This window comes from Motacilla alba, chromosome 4A (genome assembly GCF_015832195.1).
Source record: "Motacilla alba alba isolate MOTALB_02 chromosome 4A, Motacilla_alba_V1.0_pri, whole genome shotgun sequence".
NCBI lineage: Eukaryota > Metazoa > Chordata > Aves > Passeriformes > Motacillidae > Motacilla > Motacilla alba.
Window position 1 is genome coordinate 8,052,186 of NC_052045.1, and position 19,652 is coordinate 8,071,837.

At 40.2% G+C, this 19,652-nt stretch overlaps 1 protein-coding gene across 7 annotated transcripts in view; it reads right to left on the reverse strand.

Moving 5' to 3' along the window:
- KLHL13 (kelch like family member 13) overlaps positions 1-19,652 on the reverse strand; it is an 80,268-nt gene that overhangs the window by 56,387 nt on the left and 4,229 nt on the right. The window contains exons 1-3 of one of the 7 annotated variants that reach the window (XM_038164592.1): positions 13,019-13,523; positions 10,347-12,954; positions 6,175-6,233 (exon numbers count right to left, since the gene is read on the reverse strand). The exons of 1 other annotated variant lie outside the window; for it this stretch is intronic. In XM_038164592.1, the coding sequence (XP_038020520.1) occupies positions 6,175-6,194 (20 nt within the window). In that variant the 5' untranslated portion in view covers positions 6,195-6,233; positions 10,347-12,954; positions 13,019-13,523. Of the gene's footprint in view, positions 1-6,174; positions 6,234-6,380; positions 9,842-10,346; positions 12,955-13,018; positions 13,524-13,568; positions 13,657-19,652 lie in introns of those variants that run through there. 5 more of the 7 variants (XM_038164586.1, XM_038164591.1, XM_038164589.1 and 2 more) reach the window with 5 other exon arrangements.

Sequence of the window (19,652 nt, forward strand, 5' to 3'; positions counted from 1 at the left end):
TTATTTTTCTTGTTTCTTTGAAAGAATGAACCCAGTTACTCCAACATAAATTAACCACATCAGCCAAACTATCATTATGGGTGTGCAAAGTACAGCACAAGATAATACAAGTAATGCTATAGCTTCTCTGTCCATATTATAAAGGAACAATTATGTTTTAAGAGAGGATTTAATTTCTAGAAAAGACACTGAAATAAGGTTGCTGGAATTTCTGCAGGGTTAAGGCAATCAACTCTGCATTAAATGACTACTGAAGATCTGTGGAGTCCATCTCCTGTTTACTATAAGAAATTAAGTCTTGTGGTTTCAAAAAAACCTACACCACAGAAAGCCACAAAACAGACAAGACATTCTAAAACATAGAATCACATTGAATCACAAGTGTCCATTATCTAAAATGTACTTGTAGAGAAGATGGGAATTGTTCCCTTCACAAGGATACACTTATCTCATTTTTTCATAAAAAAAATCTTCCTTGAAGATGTGTTAAGAACCAAATTAATTTCCAATTAAAATCAATATTAAGTAATTTTTGTCACCATAAAGCATTCCAGACAATGAAAATATTCTGTATTACAAAAAAAAAAAAAAAAAAAAAAAGGAAAAAAAAGAACTACTGAACTTTACTAGCTTTTCTCTTTGGCAACAAAGCATCAAGAATTGAAATTCAAAAGCTGAATTAGGTTTTCAGACATTTTAATATTATAAAGCCTTGGGTGAAAGTGACAGTATTTATACCAAAATAATCTTCTCATTTCTTCTCTTCTGCCCACATGCTACCTCGAGTTTTGGGCAGATCTTTATTTATGCCTTTTATCTTTCCTGCAGCAGTACATCACTAGGGACGTGCAGTTTTGCCTGACTAGTAATTTGTTTGCTGGGAGCACTAAAGAAAGAGTGTTTTGTTTGCAGGATCCTGTCCCTTGGCATGAAAGTGAAGACATAGGAAACATGAAGGGTGCTGTTTCTCTAAAAAACTTACATATTCAGAACAGCAAGGGCCTTAAACAAATGCAGTTACAGTGCTAAATAATTTTTATCAATTTATGTCATCAGTTAGGATAAAGTGGGTAAAAGCCATCTTCCAGAGGTGTATGTTGCAGGTATAAAGAGTTACGGGCAAATAGACAATCATTTTCCAAAACTTTTTCTACAACATCTTCAAGATGCAGCCTTTTCTACCTTATTATGTAGTCAGATAAAATCCATCTTTCACAAAATTAAATTGTTCTGGCTTCTGACAAGTCCCACATCTTTCCTAATCTTTGAAACTACTCAAGTGTCTTCCTGCCTTGTCTCTTCAGCCACATTAATTTACTACAGCACATCCATCCAAAACTCCTGATTCTCTCACTACATTCAGCATGAAAAGCTGGTTTCTAATGCCCTTCAGGGCTCAGCTTTGCTGGTTTTGCAACACTTTTTCCTCTCAATTAGATCAACCTTTGGCAATGCAGCTAACAAACACTTGTGTGTTCTCTTCCATGGGACCCCTAATACACCAGAAAAGAACCAACAACAATTTCTCCTTCAAAACAACACCAAGCTGGCAATGGCACATTGCACTCAGCAGTCAGAGTGATAATATATGGCAACTATCACTTCTTAGGCACTGGAGTAGATTTTGCACAGATCCCCAGACAATCCACAAGCTCTTAGAGCAAGAATTGGGAGCTCCAGGCTGGCACAGCACAGGCACAGCTTTAGAAGGGCAATTAAGCAGCAATTGTTAAGGTAACACTTTGCATCTTGCAATCCCATTACAAAAACTTGCTCATCTCTGATCAAAAGCCACCACAACCAACCATGACCAGGGGTGCAAGCTGACTGCAGAGCACTCTGCTAGCACAGCAACAGCAGAGACTCAGCCTTCCCAGCAGAGGATATTTTGATCCAGCTGCAAACACCCACATGCAACATCTGTTAAGTCAGGGCTGCTTAGGAGCAAGGATTAAAGAGGGCATCAGACAACATTTTGAAAAATATTCCCCATGCATTTTTCTCTCTAACTGAAAATACTATGACACCATTCCTTATTACAGTAAGAAAAAAAAAATCAACAAAACTATTCCATTCAGCTCCTTGAAGTAAAAGGAACTTTAATAAGTTGTTCCAAACTGTCCAAGGACTAAATTTTAAGGAAGATTTGTTAATAAAAAACAACAACACACTTCATATTGCACTGAAGAGTTCATCAAAATTCAGCTGCAGGCAAAGTCAGCAAGTGTTGGATCAGTTCAGACTTACTGAAATGCCATTTACAAGCAGTGAATTTCAGGTAAGCCATATACACTAAAAAGGAAGTGAGACTAATGGAACAGGATTCACTACAATGAACTCCATAATACAAAACCATATTTAAAAACAGTGCAAGTAATTCTTGTTTTATGTAAACCATTCTACTGCAAAATTAGCTTGTACAGCACACAGAGCACTGCTACAGCAGCATAAACACCTGGCTTGTGAAAAAATACACCCTGGCAAGCAGGAGGCAACCCAGCAAAGGACACATTACCAATGTGCAGAACGTAAAGCTCCAAAAGATCTATTGCTTTGCCCTCATCCTAAAACACTTCCCAAAACAACTCAGGACACCTGTACCAAATCAGAATACAAACTGCTTCACTGCATAGCCAGTGTAAGCTTTAATAAAACATTGTACAGCAGCAAAATAAACCTCTTGTGCTTGGAGAAAGGAAAACTCTTCTACAGTCTTAATGAAATCTCATCTATAATCTCAGAACCATTGAGCAATTTCAATCCCTGCATAACATTTGCAGGAACACAACTGTGCTTCTGTGCTCCCAAGCCACACAGGATTATTTCACTGCCTAAGTACACTGGCATCTTGGCTCTCAAGTCAATCCCTGTCTTGGCAGTTAGGGGTCAATTCCTAAATTGAACTCTAAGAGGGACAAATCTGACAATACCAGAGTCATGGTAAAATTTCAGAGCAAACAGGGTCGCATTTTACAGAAAGATTTATGTAACTTAAGTCCAAAACCAGATCTGTCTGTCAATACATTGAGGGAGATACAGGACAAGGCATAGCTGGAACACACTTTTACAGAAATTTTAATCCACTATCTCATGTCTCCCACAAGTCATCTGAGGCCCCTCCTCTCTTTGTACATTACTTCTAAAGTTTATCTGCTCCAAATGAGCTTTTCCGTCCATTTTCATGGCCTAGAAGATGACACTGCTTCCACCCTCTGCCTTGTGTCTAAGTGAACAGCTCAGCCTGCTGCAGCCTCAGGCAGAGCAGGGACAGAAACTCTTCCCACCAACATCTCACCTCAAATGGGGCAGGCACCTGAAACCCCCATTTCTACAGGCAGCACAGGACCTCAGGTCAGGGCTCCATGCAAGGACAGCCTTAAACCACTGCACTGAACACAAAGTAGCAGAAAACAGAATTTTTACAATGCTGAGGTATCATGTATCTATGGTGAAATTAATCAAATTATTATTAGCTGGCCCAAAAGCATCTAATCAATTTATAACTGCTCTTAAAATGTGAACTTAGAGATTTTCCATCTCTTCAGTATTCTGTAAAGGACTTTCTTCTGCACTTTCCAACTCTCATAAAGCCTTTCCCTGATATAAGTCACCGGTGGCTACAACTTATTAAAGCTCATTCATCATCACCTACACTTAATAAACCCACAGTGATGAAATAGACTCTGCTGCTAAAAGGTTGATTAGATAAACATTGCATGTAAGAAAAAAACTGTACATAAGAAATCCAGCAAAGTGAAGGAAAAACCTGAATTGTCTCCACAGAGACAACAGGACCATGACATTTGGATCCTACCTTTTCCTCACTACCAAGTGAAAAAAATCCTGCTATGAGACCAGCTGCTGACTGTCAATTATTTTAAGAGCATAAAGCTTTATGCAGTTACAGAGAGGAAAGGCCAACAGAACATATTAATCAGTCCATTCATGAGGAAACTAAATAGCTTAGATACAGCATGTCCCTTCAGTGCCCAGCTTGTCACATACAGTCCCTGATCTACTGGCTACCAAGGGCACAGCTCAAGCACCTTCTACTGTTGCACAAATTACACTCACTCAGACATGGGCAGAAATCAAGCAGAGCAAGGCACCCTCATTCTGCCTGTCCAGAAATAATCAGCATTGGTAATGCTGTGCATCTCTGCATTTTGGTTGAACTTCACATTAAATCTTATCCACTTAAGAATTCCACTCAAGAAAATATTTCCAAAGCTGATTAATTTAGGAGTCAATAATACATTGGAAATGGAAAAGCTTTTATTGGACATTTGTTCTTCATTAGTTAAGTTAAAAAGTAACTTAATGGACTAAGTTGCAGTGTATATTTCAAGTCCTTTAAAACCTTGGAGCATTCAAAAGGTGAAATGTTTTTCAATTCTTCACCAGAAATTCTACACATCAAGTACACAGTAATAACCACAAAAAGAACAATAGTAACAGGCAAAAAGCAATTTCCTTTATCTAGTCCACAAACTTGATAAATACTTCAAGATATTACAGCATAATATAACAGAGTAAATAAAACACTATCTCCTGGGTAAGTCAGCTGGATCAGGACAAGGATTTCTCCTGCTACTTCATAAAGAATCCAGCATCTGGCCAGGAGATTGTTATAAAGAAATCCTCACACAGCCTTTCTGAACCAGCAAGCAGAGCCTGAAAGAAGCCAAGGGAAAGATGACTACAAGCCAACATTATCTTTAAGCTGATTTATCCTTGAGTGAAAGCAAGACAGGTTTTCAAATCAGGCACTTTTGCAGATGCCAAACCAGAATGAGGACATTAAGCAATAGTGACTTTTTTTAATTAGTTACTAAACAAATCACAAAACCGTATCTAAGAAAGTATCCAAAAGTCTCCAGGAAGGGGGAAGTCCAAAAAGCATTTAACCTTTCTCTTAGATCCAGGTAACAAGAAAGCCAAGTCACAGGTAGGAGCCCAAACTGGTTCCTACCTAGGAGTCGAAGCAATTACTAATCTGTTGTAATAAAAGGATTTTTCTTCAATTTAAGAAAAGAACAAAGAAAAAATTTTCACTGTGTAGCTTTAATGCTATAAACATTGGAAAACTTAGAAATCAAGGTGCCTGAGGTAAGAGCAGTTATTCTAACTTGAGCTCTTCCTTGCCAAGAAAAGCACTGAAGTTATCCACAAAGGCACTGTTCTCCTAGATAATTATCATTAGAACAAAGCAGCAGCTCCAGAGTATCAAAATTTACGGTTTAAAAGAAACCACTCATGAACACATTACTCATATTATACTTACACACCAAAAAAAAGAAGCACAAAGACTACCATGGAAAATCCTAAAATAACACGCTGCTTTAATTCACAACTGTTACTGGAAATCTGGCAAAAAAAAGGAAACACTGGGACTAATTACTCCAAAGGAATGAGCTGGCTGAGGAGCCTATAGCACTAAAAGCTATTTTTATGGAATCAAGCACAGCATTTTTATGGAATCAATCTGAAAAATAAGACATTGCATCACTTAATTGTGCTCTCTAAAAACGACCTTGTCTCCACAAAAGCAAATCCTTTAAGTACTTATTTATGTACAGTTATATTCCATCACGGAGATTCTTTCTTTCCTGTAATATTTCAGCAGTGTGGTTTCGTTGCTTGATCCCAGAATATTGTTGTTTATTCCAGCAGAAAAAAACTGAAAACTTTCAGGAAAGTTTCTACTGACTGCCACTATTCCCATCATCTTTACAGCAGGTATAGCAGACATGCAATCCAAAACTGGACAAGGACAATAAAATGTCAAGAACCTGACATGCAGAATAAGCTTCTATAAGTAACAAATTAACCCTGCTAAAGTTCCCCATACTCACCATGTCAGGGGTTTTACTGCTGTCTAGAACACTTTCAGCAGCCAACAGTAAAAGCCTTTGGTAGACTGATCACTACAGACAAGTAAAGCATTGTGGTTAATCCCTTATGAAACCATACATTGCTCTGTCCTCCAGCTCTTTCCTTCAACAATGAGCTTTGTCTATGGTTCCCATGAAGGGCTCTACACTCACAGCTTCCCAGACCCAAATGAAACTGTTACACAAATGGCACAGTTATTCTAAGTTAGAGAATTAAAAAAAAAAAAAAATCTCACATTAGCATTTTGGGCTTTTTAGAAAACACACATCAGTTACTCACAAAGAGTCTCTCCACATCATCTCTGATAAGCGGAAATATCTCCTCTGTTCTTCATGCACCTGTAGTCAAACAGAAAAGAACTGAAGCAGAGTCACAGACAGACATCCCCAAATAGCACCTGGCTCTCTGATCCCATGGATTTTCACAAAACAAGCCAAGATTTGTTGCAAACATTCATGCACAATCTGTTTCCCCATTCCACTTACTTTCTCTGGTAAAATTACAGAGATGAAAGAGCACAAAAGCAAGAAAAGTGTTTCCTGTTTGCATGCATTAGGCTGCTCTTTGCTGTAGAAACAAGGATGAATTATGAAAACTAATCAAGTGAACAGAGAGCACATGCCCTAGATTTTTCAAATAATCTCTTGGTTTAACCCAGTTGTTCCTGAGCCTGCCTATCCCATGAACAATTTACTAAAATGGAAGCTGTGACTCATTAAAGCCACCTTTTAAGGGAGACAGAAATGGCTCAAATTATTTATAAGCAAGACGTAATCACATTAATTTGTACAGAAGAGGCCAAAATCTTAATGACTTCCATTTCTAAGATCTAATACAGTTGATAAACAAACTCCTAGTTCTTTGGGTTTTTGTCTCAGGAGTATGGTATCTTACAGCCTTTAAAAAAAATGAAAGACTACAGACTATATTCTGGCTTGTGAAATCATACCTCCACTTGAAGGGACAGTGAAAAAGTTGTAACATTTCTATTTGCTGACATTTATTTATCAGCAAACATTGCAAAATATAAACTAGGCAACACCCCTGAAAAGAGCCACACTTCAGATTTTCAGTCTTTTATATGTTTTGTATTTATAGACATAACTGAATGATAAAAACTTAGTAGCTGTATGCACTGGGTATTTCTTTAAAGCAATTTGCTATTAATTCATAGCCCAAAGAATAAATTCCTTTTTCTTAGTCTTTCAAGATACAGAAGCAAATTTTTAGATAAGGTCACAGTGGCAGTGGCAGTTTATATATAACAGAAAATAAAAGCTTCTGCAAATCATCTTCTCCCCTTCAAGTGCTCTGTACCATGACAAATAAAATTTTGACTTCAGAGAGTAGACACAAGCTCTCCTAATTTAAGAGCCTGTCTAAAATCTTATTTTGCTAAAGCAGACATAGACATTTAGTGGAAGGAAATAGCACACAGCATTTGTAAGCATGAATTATAAATTCAGTGTATGCGTTGCAATACTTTAAACATGCCACAACTGAGACAGCATCAAACAGAATTGTTTAATAGCACCTAACTTGCCCACTCCCTCCCACTGACACTACAGCAGCTGGAAGAATAAAGTGGTTCTTAACTCTTGATGTTGCTACACCTCAGGACATCCTCTTGTTTCAAACAAACTTTAGGTTCTCCTCTATTAAAGAAGTCTCCTCTATTAAAGAAGGATTTTATCCATTCTCCATCACAAAACTAGCATTCAGAAAGTGCCACATCACCTGAGCTGTTCTGCTACCATCATTACTCCATCATTTGTGAAGTCCTATGTGATGTGTAGTGTGGTCACTGCAATTAGGATGGGTGCTTAAGTCTCAGTCCTTGTTTTACCACCCCGTGGACACTACACAGGCTTCTCTAATGAGACCAATACATTACACAACAGTATGAAGGGATCAAAAAAATTCCATGTTGAAAAAGAATTTTTCATACTCAGAAAGATTTTATTTAACTTTCATCTTGAGTAATAGAGTTTCTATCATCCTCATTGTTGATTCTACATTCTCAACACATAAATACCAGAAATTCACACCTCTGCTTATACCTCTGCCACAGAAAGGACAAATCTGATCACCAGCACAAACTTACATGCCACTGCCAGGAACTGAATTTCTCACTAGTGTGCAAGGTCCTGAGGTCTCTGGTTTGCAGGGTTTGCTCTCATAGCTATTGTTATATTTTGCCATCATTCTTTTAGAAAAGCCAAAAATAGTATGTATATCAATGAATAAGGATTCATTTCCTGTATAAACCATTACATTTGTTCTAACCATCTTCAGCCTGAATACAGGAAGGCAATTTAAAAAAGGTGTGGTTGAGACCCATGTGAAATTGTTGAGCATTCCTGAGAAGTTAAACTACTTCTAATTCCAACTCCATAAAACAAACACACTACATGTATTGTCATATGCCACTGAATGCAACTCACATGGTGGACACCTTGTGAAACTTATTTTTATGCCTGTAATTCATCTGTCAGGAAGCTCTAGATTATTCAGGGTTGATAGTGTACACTGCTTATGTAGGTTACTGTATCAGTTACAGCCAGGTCTTCAGAAACAACAGCAGATGAGTGACACAAGTCATGCCAAAGAGTGACCAAGTGTGCAGGGCACAGCCTAGGAAGCCATTAAATGAACAACCCCACACATCCTCAGGGGCAAACGTGAGCATCCAGGGAACATGAGAAACACCCGTCAGGTCAGAGGCCAGACCTCAGCAAACATCACTCCTACAGCAGGCAAGCTGGGTTTAAATGAGTCTCAGAAATCACACAGCAGATGCTGGGACTGAGCCTGACCTACAGTGGTAACACAGTCCTTCCTCCAGCACAGCAGACAACCTGAATGAAAACTGACAAAACACAACTGCTGAAAACCGGAGTGCTCGTGAAACGCACGGGAGCGAGAGGCTGAATTCTCACTTGGGAACACTACCGAGGGCCACAGCCCCATGCTACTTAGTTTCACCCAACCAGCCCTTGCCTACCCTGTGCTGGACCCAGCTGCACAACCACCAGCAAACAGCTGTGAGGGGACAAGCAGAGCCAGCACAGCCAGTGCTGCCTCCCACCAGAGGGACAGGGACATGCTGCTCCCAGGGCAGCCGCAAATCCCCGGCACCCACTGGGCAAAGAGAGAAGGAAGCAGCACTGTCCCTTCCAGCAGCAACTGATTAAACCTGGCATTGAACTGTGCTCTTCAAAGAATGGCTTTAATCTCTATATAAGTAATAGCAAGAGAATCTCTCTCTAAATGCAGAGAAGATATACCTAAAAAGTATTATCATCTTAGAAGTCAGATGCAGACTACCCTGATGTAGGCAGTTTTCAGCATGGACTTCGTACATGTTTCTGGAGAACAGCACAGCCTCCCAGTTTTTATAACAGGCATCAGAGTAGCATTACTCAAGAGCAGCATTACCGTATATCAACTATACCCTGATAATCATTACCAAGTAGAATAATTTACTGACTTCCACCCATAAACCAGAAGTATATAAGTACTTAAACATTTTCTATAAAAATCGAGTCCAAAGTAACCCCCTATTATAGACTACAGAAAATATAACTGAAGCTACCAATTAGCTTCAGTCAGAATAAGTGCTGCATTTTGAAAAACTCAGCATCATAAAGGAAGCCAACAGTCGAAATACAACTCTAGGTAGCAAAACAGATCTTCTCCTAATAGAAATTTTGCAATTGTGAAAACATCTTACCCACCAAAAGCAGTGCTACCATGCTTGTCAACTGCAGTTACAGCATGGCCTTCATTAATGTACTTTAAAAATATATTTGATAAAAATTTTATTCAACATATTCTAGAAACACAAAATAAAACAAGCTTCAGCATGCTCACACAAGTTTAGAAGTCTTCAGTAATACTTCAAGTATTAAAAAACCCCAAGCCTCTTGGTATAGTATTTCACTCACACAGAAAGAGAAAACAGTTCCCTGAAGCAGATGGAGTCATTAATACACCACATTAATACACCACATATAAATCACACCTAAGTAAAATACCTGCAGTTTAAAACGGCACCATAGGCAAGAAGAAAATGCTGTTTTATATTGAATAGCTGTGCTAAGCCTAACAGACCAACGTTGGATGCCCTTATATTATACTCTCGACACTGGGAGCTTCAGCAATTACAGCACAGCATAATCCAGTCCCAAGAAATGAATGGACTTCTCTCCCATTCCCTTGAGCCCTAATGAGACCATCTTCCCACACAGCAATCCCAGCCTGGGACCAAAGAGAGGGGGACAAGGAACAGGCTGCAGATGACACACCACAGTGACAGCGAGTCTAAGACGCCAGCACAGGGAGGGAACAAGGATGCAGCAGGGACCAGTGCCCCAAAACACAAGAAAGCAAGTGTGAGACAAGCCAGCTCCCTGTGAGAGCCACAATGACCTGACAGGTTAGTGACTCACCCAGGTTCAGCTCTGGTCCTGGACAGCAGCACTGCTCTGTCTCTTCTGCCCTTGGCTCAAACATCTGCACCCTCTTGTCATCCCCAGCTGCAGATCCAAGCATTGTTCAGAGCTGCGCACAGCACCCAGTTGGTCTGTCAGTGGCAGCTGCCCAAAATGCTGTTGTCCTCCCACTGCTGCTCCTACAGCCACAACGCAGAGCAGGCCCCTGCCAGTGACAATGCCCACAACTCCTGCTGTTTGCTGTGTCCAGACAACAAAGCAGCTTCCATGCCACCCCTCTCCTAAAGGTAATGTGAGCTTCTGCTTCTATGCTTATGACTGGAGGAAGGTTTTTAATCATTATCCCCCAAGAGTGCTGACAGTACAAAGTTAGGAGTCTTACCCTCCATGGATTGCTTCCATTCTCCAGGAACTCCACTCTGGACAGTCTGTGTCACAGATTTAGAGACACCAGCTACTCTGGAAGTGTTAATGAAAAGGCCAGCTCACATCAGACTGGAAACAAGTGATGAAAACAGGAAGTAAAAGCCTGTAAAGCCTCCTAGTAAAACAATGCACACACACTTCAGCAGACTGAAATCCTCCAGCCTTCCCAAGTGACTCCTGGATAGCCAGTATACATTACCTGGCAATAAAAGTAAAAAAGCTCAGAACATTAAAGCCCATTTCCCCATTTTCTGCTGTAAACCTTTTGGCACCCTCTCCTACATCACATACCAGAGTATCAGAACCACCTGCATCGCTGAGAAATTGAATCATTGCTATTTCCTTATTGCTACCATTCAAGTATCCTTATGACAAGCCACCTTGGAATCACTTTTCACTGAACTACAAGCCTTCCCTCCTGCTGTGACTTCCATCAACAATGTCCTTTACCTGGAGGCTTCTCCTAATCTACATATGCAAATAAAGGCCTCAAAAATGCTCCTAGATGAAGTTAGTCATTATGATTTCCAACAGCAATCACTGTCAGCAAGCTGCCTAATTTTGCAGTGCTGTTATGGGCAAAGGTGGAAGCTAAGGGAACACCAGGCTGCAGATCAACTTAGTGGCACTAGTTTTCCTTTATTTCCTTTCTAAAGCTATTCTGAGCAGATCTTGAAATGGCACAAACACTGAAATGACAATTCAGGACACACTAGGTCAGAAATGTACCCAGAGCACAACACAGCTCACACCACTCACTGCCTTATCATAAGCCTCACAAACGACTGAGAGCTGAGCAGGATGCACTTCACATGTTGGTCATTCAGCTTTAGTTAGTGGCACATGGATGTTTCTAACACAACAGCTTTAAAAGCTAAATGAGATTTGGATTTCTGATGATCTTGTGCTAGAAATGGACATTAAGAACTTCTCAAACACAAGGATCTTGAACACCAGTACAAGAGTCCAGCTTTTTTGGCTCAAATAACCATCTTGAAGGAAAGACCAGAAGAGAAGCCACACACAACCTTTAGATAACTGATTAGCAGGGAACAAAAAAACCCAGGATCATTCTAGATGTCTCAACTTCTCAAACAGTGAATTTGCTAAATAAGACAGTTCAAAATAAAGGAATGTTTTACCTCTGAGCAGCACAGCTTAAATTGTTAGTTCAGTCAATGTACGATCAGAAAAAGTGAACTGAAGCTTTAGCTGCATTCTGGAAAAATTTCAAAGCTATTTAATATTCTACAAATATATACATTTATCTTTTTCAGGTAAGCTGAACAAACTTCTCAGAAAGCCAAAAGTAATCAGTCTTAGCACAATCTGCTTGGAGTGACATACCCTACTTTGTACAAAGCACTAAGCTTCCTGTGTCTTTATCTGCTCTCCTAATAAAGAACATAAAGGCTCTGTGATTTGATCTACAAGAACTTAACAATTATAGTTTGTTAACCAAAAAAGAGTCCTGATATTTTCAAGATATTCACAGCGCCTAACATCTCAAGTATATAAACCAGCTTTTGAAAGCCCTTGGAAAAAAACTGTTTCCACAGAAGAATTAAACATGACAATGGTCAGAGTCCTACAAAAGAAAATAAAATATTTTTTCATTTTAACATTTGCATGTTAAGTATTTACAGTGCTGTGAAGAGTTTAGATTACAGGAGTTTTCAAGAGATGTACATTTCCCATGGACTATATCCAAATTATTATATGTAACAAGACAAAAGCCTTCTAATTTCTGTCCCAGTGAAGGCTGACAAATTGTGTAAGTTTTCCACAGACACTGTTGACACTTTACAAACATATTACTCACCCACACAGTCTCTCAAGTCATCTATTTTGTACCAGGAAAATTAATTAGAATAATTTTCAATTAGTTAATTTAAGGATGTCTACAGCAACATCTGGAAAAGGCTATGTAAAGAATACAGAGCATGTACATATATGAATATTTACACATCCTTCAAACTAGGACGTCTCAGGATACCAACAACACAGAAATATCTGAATATTTTGATCAACACTCAAGAATATCTTCAAAGCTATCTTGCTTTCTTGGCTACACAAACTGTTGAATCAACCTCTGTTACAGACTAAATTTCATATAAGAAAAGCAGCACACAAAAGTCGGACAGGAAAGTTCAGACTGAAGACCTAATAGCCAGGCTACCTGTCTAACAGCAGTCAATCCAGGAGCAGTGAAGCTCAGACTGAAGACCCAATAGCCAGGCTACCTGTCTATCAGCAGTCAATCCAGGAGCAGTGGCAGTGAAAGGGCACTGCCTCCTGGCAGCTTCCCTCTGTGAGGGCTTTAGGGACTTCCTCCCACAAACTGTGTCTGGAATCCAGCCTTGAGCACTTCAAAATTCACTTTTTTCCTTCCACTAATTTGTCTAATCACATTTCAATCTAATTTGCACTCAAGGTATCCCATTACAATGGAGTCTTGATATAATTATACGCTGGGTAACAAAGGAGTCTCACAATATAATTACACATTACAGGAAAGCATCCTTCAGCTACCACCTCAATAATTTCTGAATGCACCACCCATAGCAGCTTCCCACCTCCAATGCCATACTGACTGCAGAGATTTCCCCACTACAGTTCCCCAAAGAATGCTCCCCTGCTGGTCCACCCCTCTGACCCACTCTGCTGCCTCTTTACTGCCTGGAAAGCTGGGAGCACCTCCACACCCAGCTGCACAATGTGTGCCTGGTTGTGTTAATGGAACAGGAATGGGTTCACTGGGGTTTAGTCACTAAAAGAAAATTATTTGCATACACAAAGTATCTCGGCTTTCTTACTGTTCATGGCAGGATCCCAGGGCTATGTTTCGCCATTCCCAAGCAGTCCAGGTTAATTTTGACATCTAGAACAAGGTTTGGGAAGAGAAAAAAATTGTCACACACGTTTGCACACTATTATCCACTGTAGATGTTACTGTAAAGAACTGCAGGGTAGAGCATCTCCAATAGAGTTAACTATTGGCTTCTGCAGCCCTTTGAGCTGTCTCTAGTGTGAGTGGAAAATTGGATAGCCCAGCTTCTTGCCTGAAGGGAAAGTTCACATAACTCACTAAAAATCTGTGGCATCCTGCTCTTTTCCATGTGTATGGAATATTTCATACAGAATCCCACACGATCACAGCTCCACATAAAAATCTATTTCAACAGTAGCACAGAAGAACAAAAGTCAGATCTGATTTTTACTTTGAAGCTTCTCAGGCAGACACTGTTTCAGAATCACAGCCACCATTTCACATCAATCCCTAAGTGCATATAAGGCACAGGAGGTACAGAAGTCCTAAGAGAAGGAATACCTTGCACCATGATCCCAAGCCAAGCCCCCTTCTCACAAATTCCCCCCAGCAGCTGTTACCACAGCAGGAAGCTCTGGCTGGGCTTGCACAGAGAGCACCAGACCCAGCAGAGCTGAAATAGCACAAAGTTACAGTGAAAAGTAATCTTACAGCCATGAAACATAGGATAGAGGGATTTAGGAGGAGACACTGCACTTCTTTTTAATGCTGAAAATATAGCACAACCAATTTGAAAAGAAAACAGCAGGCAGTTGCCCCAAAACACAAGGAGCAATCAGCAGTGCTGTTATTTGCACTGGCATTATTTTTTTTTTTTAATTCATTCTAATGTAAAGCAGAGTAGAGAAATGCTGGCAATAACACTGCTGGCTTTCACTTCCTCTGCATTTGCTCTCAGAAAAGAAAAAAAAGAAAAAGAAAAAGAAAAGAAAAAAAACAAAAACATTGCATTTGACAACCCATATTCTCACACCATTAGCACCAGAAAGTGAGGGTCACTTCTATAATTCAATGAATGAACAGTATTTTTTTTCAATTACAAGCCCTTGCCAATCAAATTATTCATCCAGTTAAAACAATAAAGCAATATTAACAACAATATCACTAGGAAAGTGCAGGTTAACCAATAATAATGGATCAGAAGCGCTATGGAGCATTTAAACTTCTTAACCAAAACAAAGGGTTTACCTGAAGATAAGGGGCTATGGCAGTCTTTATGAAGCTTTTGATACTCCTCCTTTAAACATGTCAAATTATTTTGCTTTCATAGATGCACAACTATGGATGGCAGCAATCAGAATAATTTGAGTTTGAGAACTAAAATACCTTTGTGTCAGAAATGACACACACAGTTCACCAGGAAGCCTCTCACACAGTTTGCTTTGGTGAAGAAGACCAGAAAGACATGAAGTTTGAAAGTAGTTTCTGGTGGTTTCTTACTCCCTTTAAAACCAGGAGTAAGATCCAGCTCCCCCATCCCCTGTGAGCACATTGTGCCCAACATGCAGGGTGGCAGAGCCGTGTCAGGCTCTTCAGTGACACACATGAGCATTACACTGCAGGGCCTTGTGAAAGGCTCTTAGTAATGAAAATCTCAGACAATGTCAGACTTGTTCGACACATCTGGGATGGCACTGAAACAATAAAGTCAATACAAAGACAGCATTTTCTCCTCTGACCCATTCATTTTTTCCTCCTCCCATTTATTTTTCTGCCATTATTTATTCCTGACTCCTTGTTTGAGACCATGAAGTGTTGTCATGCAACTTCTTACCTTGCACATTCATGTTTTCCAGCCCAATTCCCTACTACCATTAATTTTACTGATGAAGAAACAATCTGAACTAGTAGTGGGAGCTGGTTACAACCAAAATGTAGACTCTTCTGTACACACATGGGGAAGACAAGGCACTGCAGCACAGCAGCCTCACACCACATGCCCTGGCAACTGGCAGCACCACAAGGGTGCCAGCACTGCCATCCCCTGCTTCCACATGAAATACGTCTAAATTTAATCACTTCCTTCACTCCACACCAGCAGATCATTACAGCCTAACCAGAAAACACACACATTCCCCATGAGGATGATGAAGTGGAATTTTCTTATTTCAGCTGTAATCACAGGGTTATTTGCAGGGAGAAACCATATTTCTGCCTCCAAGCAGCCCTTCAACTTGTGAACCTCTGCCCTGGGTTTGGATCTCCTCCTCTAGAAACAGCTGTGCCATGGAAGAGCTCAGCACCCTTGGCTGCTTGTCCCTGCTCTCTGCCATAAGACTCCAGCTGAGCTGCTCTTAAGTACTTTCTAACCTATTTACTCAGGATCAACCAATACAAAGAGTGATTATTTAGGCTGTTAAAACCACTCCAGCTTATTTTGGTTGACATTCTGCAGAAGAGCTCACATAAACGTCTAAGCTGCCAGAGTTAAGGTTTACAACCCCCTTACTGAAATATTTTCTGCTCCTACAAACTAGGAATGATATCCAACAGCAAGAGAAAGCCAGCAGCAGACAAGAAATCCCTTCTGTCATCCCAAAAGAAGCCAGGGCATTTGGCACACTCATCATCACCGAAGAAATCAATTTTAAGAGGAGGACAAGTCCGGTGCACATCTGTTCAGCCCTTTCTCTCAGAAAAGACATGGAGCTCCATGAGCCAGGAGAGCCATGTAAGCACCTACAGTAACACCCAAACCCCTGCCCTTAGAGGAAGGCAAGATGCGCTGGTAAAAGTCCACCACATCGCCTTAAGGCCACAAGAAAGAGAAAATTGTTGCCAACACGGGCTAGACTACTTGTTTACCAAGGTGTTACCAACAGTTGTAACTGTTCCTTTATACAGTCATACCCAACCCCACCCACTGCCACCAAACACCGGAAGAATAACCAGTGGAAGAAAGACTGTATCAGCATAGCAAGATTTGGGAAGGGAACGGAAACTGCCTTCTTGTTCTGCACATGGGAGGCGCTAGCATAACAAGGTCTTGGTGCACCACTGTGGCTCTTCATTATCATCAGCTAGACATACCAGCTAGAACACTGTAAGATAAAAAAAGATATGGAATTACAGTAGGAACACAAAATCTCAGTCCCTACCTTCTTGCTAAAGGGAAGTGCTAGGGGGGTTGTACCATGGTTCATTTATAGCCTCACAGCAAACTCCTCCACATATCAAAATTTGTATAAAGACAAGGTACTAGAGCATCCCTGAAAAATATTTGCAAAGATACAGGCCAGGCTCTCTCGTAGCAAGTGATACCACCAACATCACTGAGATAAATGATGAGTTTACAACACTTCTACCAACGCCAAGACAGGTGATAACATGATCGTCTCATTACTCTTATCCTTTAAATAATAGAACTGTGTTTGGGCATTAAGGACAAAATTCTCAGACTCAGGGGTAAAATGGTACCAAGCCTCACTCGGATCACAAAACTCCCCACAATAGCCCTTTTATCATTACAGATGTCAGTGTTTGGTACTAACAAGGAACAGAGACAGTGAATGCTGGCACATTTACTTCCCCATGACAAAGGTGAGCAACCACAAGAGACTGGTCAGATTTGCAGAGCCACCAAGGGAGCAGCGTAAGGCAGCTCAAGCAACCTGGTAAATTCAATATTGCTGACTTACCTAGATTTATCCTCCAATTCCTTTGTAGTTTAAGTGTTTAATTCCTAATTTCCAGCTTCGATGTATAAGCTTGCAAAGTGTTTTGTTTATATGTCTCATAGGACATACACCCTGGTGGAAATACCTTAATTCCACTGTATAAAAACAAGCTTTACTTAGAACAGCAAACACAAGAGTCCAGATTAAATTTCTAACCATAAAATCATTGCTGTAAGTTCAACATTGAAGAGAGCAAAACTCATAACACTGTTCCTGTTAAAATCTTCCAATATAAACAAGCAATAAAATATATTAATAAGTGTCAGCAATACAACCTCACATGTATTTTGAAACTTGTAGATGCTACTACTAAAAAAGTTACTCACTACACTGAGATGAAAGATGATGGGGGGGTGGTAGGCATAGAATATTAACACAAGTCCTCTACAATTCTGGCACCATGGTGGATAATCAGCTTCTAAAAAAAAAGAAATATATATACAGAACACATGCCCACGTCTGTAGGATTCTAGTGCTGCTCGCAGTTTTCTTTAAATAACGGATGTGCTACTCACTTCCTCAATTCTATTCAAAAACTGTGGGCAGCCATAAACTTGCCCAGAACCACGTGTTTTGTAACACTGAAACTGGTTGAGTGTCAGGCACTGAGAAGCCAAAAGTTGACGAGGCAGAAGAGCAACCTATTTCTCCCTCTTGGCTCCCTTCAAAACCCAGGTACCTGTCAGCAAGGTGCAGGGCAGTGTTTGAATCCTTCAGAACTAAGAAAAAGTTTTCCCCATTCCTTAATGTAGTGTAGAATTTCTGCTTTAATATAAATATTTACCTGAAAACATAAGTGTTACATGGATCATTCAGCTTCCTCACAGATGGAAAGTTAATTGAAGAACAGCAACCCCAGGAAGGGCTCTTTAATGGCATCTGGAAACATGACAAGTTTGAAGTGGGAGCAATGCCCTGGTCCTGCTGAGCTGAGTTTGATGCTCCATCCCCAGCATCTGCTGGGAGAAGCTGTGCTGCTTTCCCTCCACTCACCTCCTGACATGATTCCTGCCTCTACCTGCAAGAGCAGGAGCAAGGTGTAGCCACAGGGTGAGTTAGCAAACTGATAAAAACATTACTGGGTGGGTAAGTTTTCCCATGAGCGAAGCAGCATGAAAGAAATCATCCTGCAATCACTGAAGCATTAACTCTGCCAGTGGAGCTGCCCCAGGAGATCAGGGCACAAGGCAGGACCAGAGGCACATTTGATGAATTACCTGCAGCACCTGTCTCCAAAGTCTCCAGCATCAGATTTTGCTGTCTGTGTGAATCTTCTACTTAATTTTCAATCCTAACAAGTTTGTGAAGAAGTTTGAAATCGGAAATATTTTGCATTGTTTTCTTACAGAATTATTTTAAAATGTAAAAAACATGCTGCAATCATATATGACAGAACCAGAGCTTCAACTTCAGAAAGCCAGTACAGTAAAAACGTGCTGGGTATTTCAGATCATCAACATACTGCTGGATCCCTCCCATTAGCATTATCAGATAAGGTCAGTTATTCAAAGGAATCAAAGTTCTCACAATACTAAATTAAACCCATGTGGAACACATTCAATTTAAACTAGAACACACCACTCACATGGAGATCCCAAAGAACAATCAGGAAAAAGGAATTGGGTTGAAATTCACATTTATCCTTGCTTTTTCAGCCTATAATATTCTAATATTTAAACATAATCACTCACACTAATTCTGCTGAATTTCTTTATCACATGACACCTCACCTTCCTCATAACAATTTGCACCTTGACCAGATGGTTATGGTGTGAATTAAGCTAATTTACCATGCACCAAGGTTTTCACTTTTCATGATGCTAAATCCTGGTCTGTGGTTTCTGAATAATAGACTGATAAAATTTGTTTATTTTCCTCACAAAGAAAAAAAGGAACAAAGTTCTTCCCCCACTGCCCTGTAAAGATGGAAATTAACATTCATCACAGGACTCACGTGATGAGCAGCTGAGTACTGCAATATTTGTTAAAACACATACTTTTAAGTCCTCTGAGCAAGGACAGGCACTCAAATCACCCCATCCCTAGTTTTAACCATGAGATCCATGCACCACATTCCCATAAGCTTTGTGCCAACTGCTTTTCTTCTTGCAAGGTGGAACAGCTTAGACAGGACCTCTGTCCTAAAGCAGCTTACACCTCCCACTGCAGGCAAATAAAGAGACTTCTGAGAGGCAGGACAAACTAGTCCATATGCCAGGAGGCAGGAGCCAAAGCAAGTGTCTGACATCACAGGTAAATAGTCCTGCTGCTTTGCCTACTGACAACCAGGTCTGCTCTGGTCCCACGCCACCTGCACAGAGAACAGCAGCAGTTTTGCTCTGTCAGTGCCTTTCATGTGCATCACTGTCT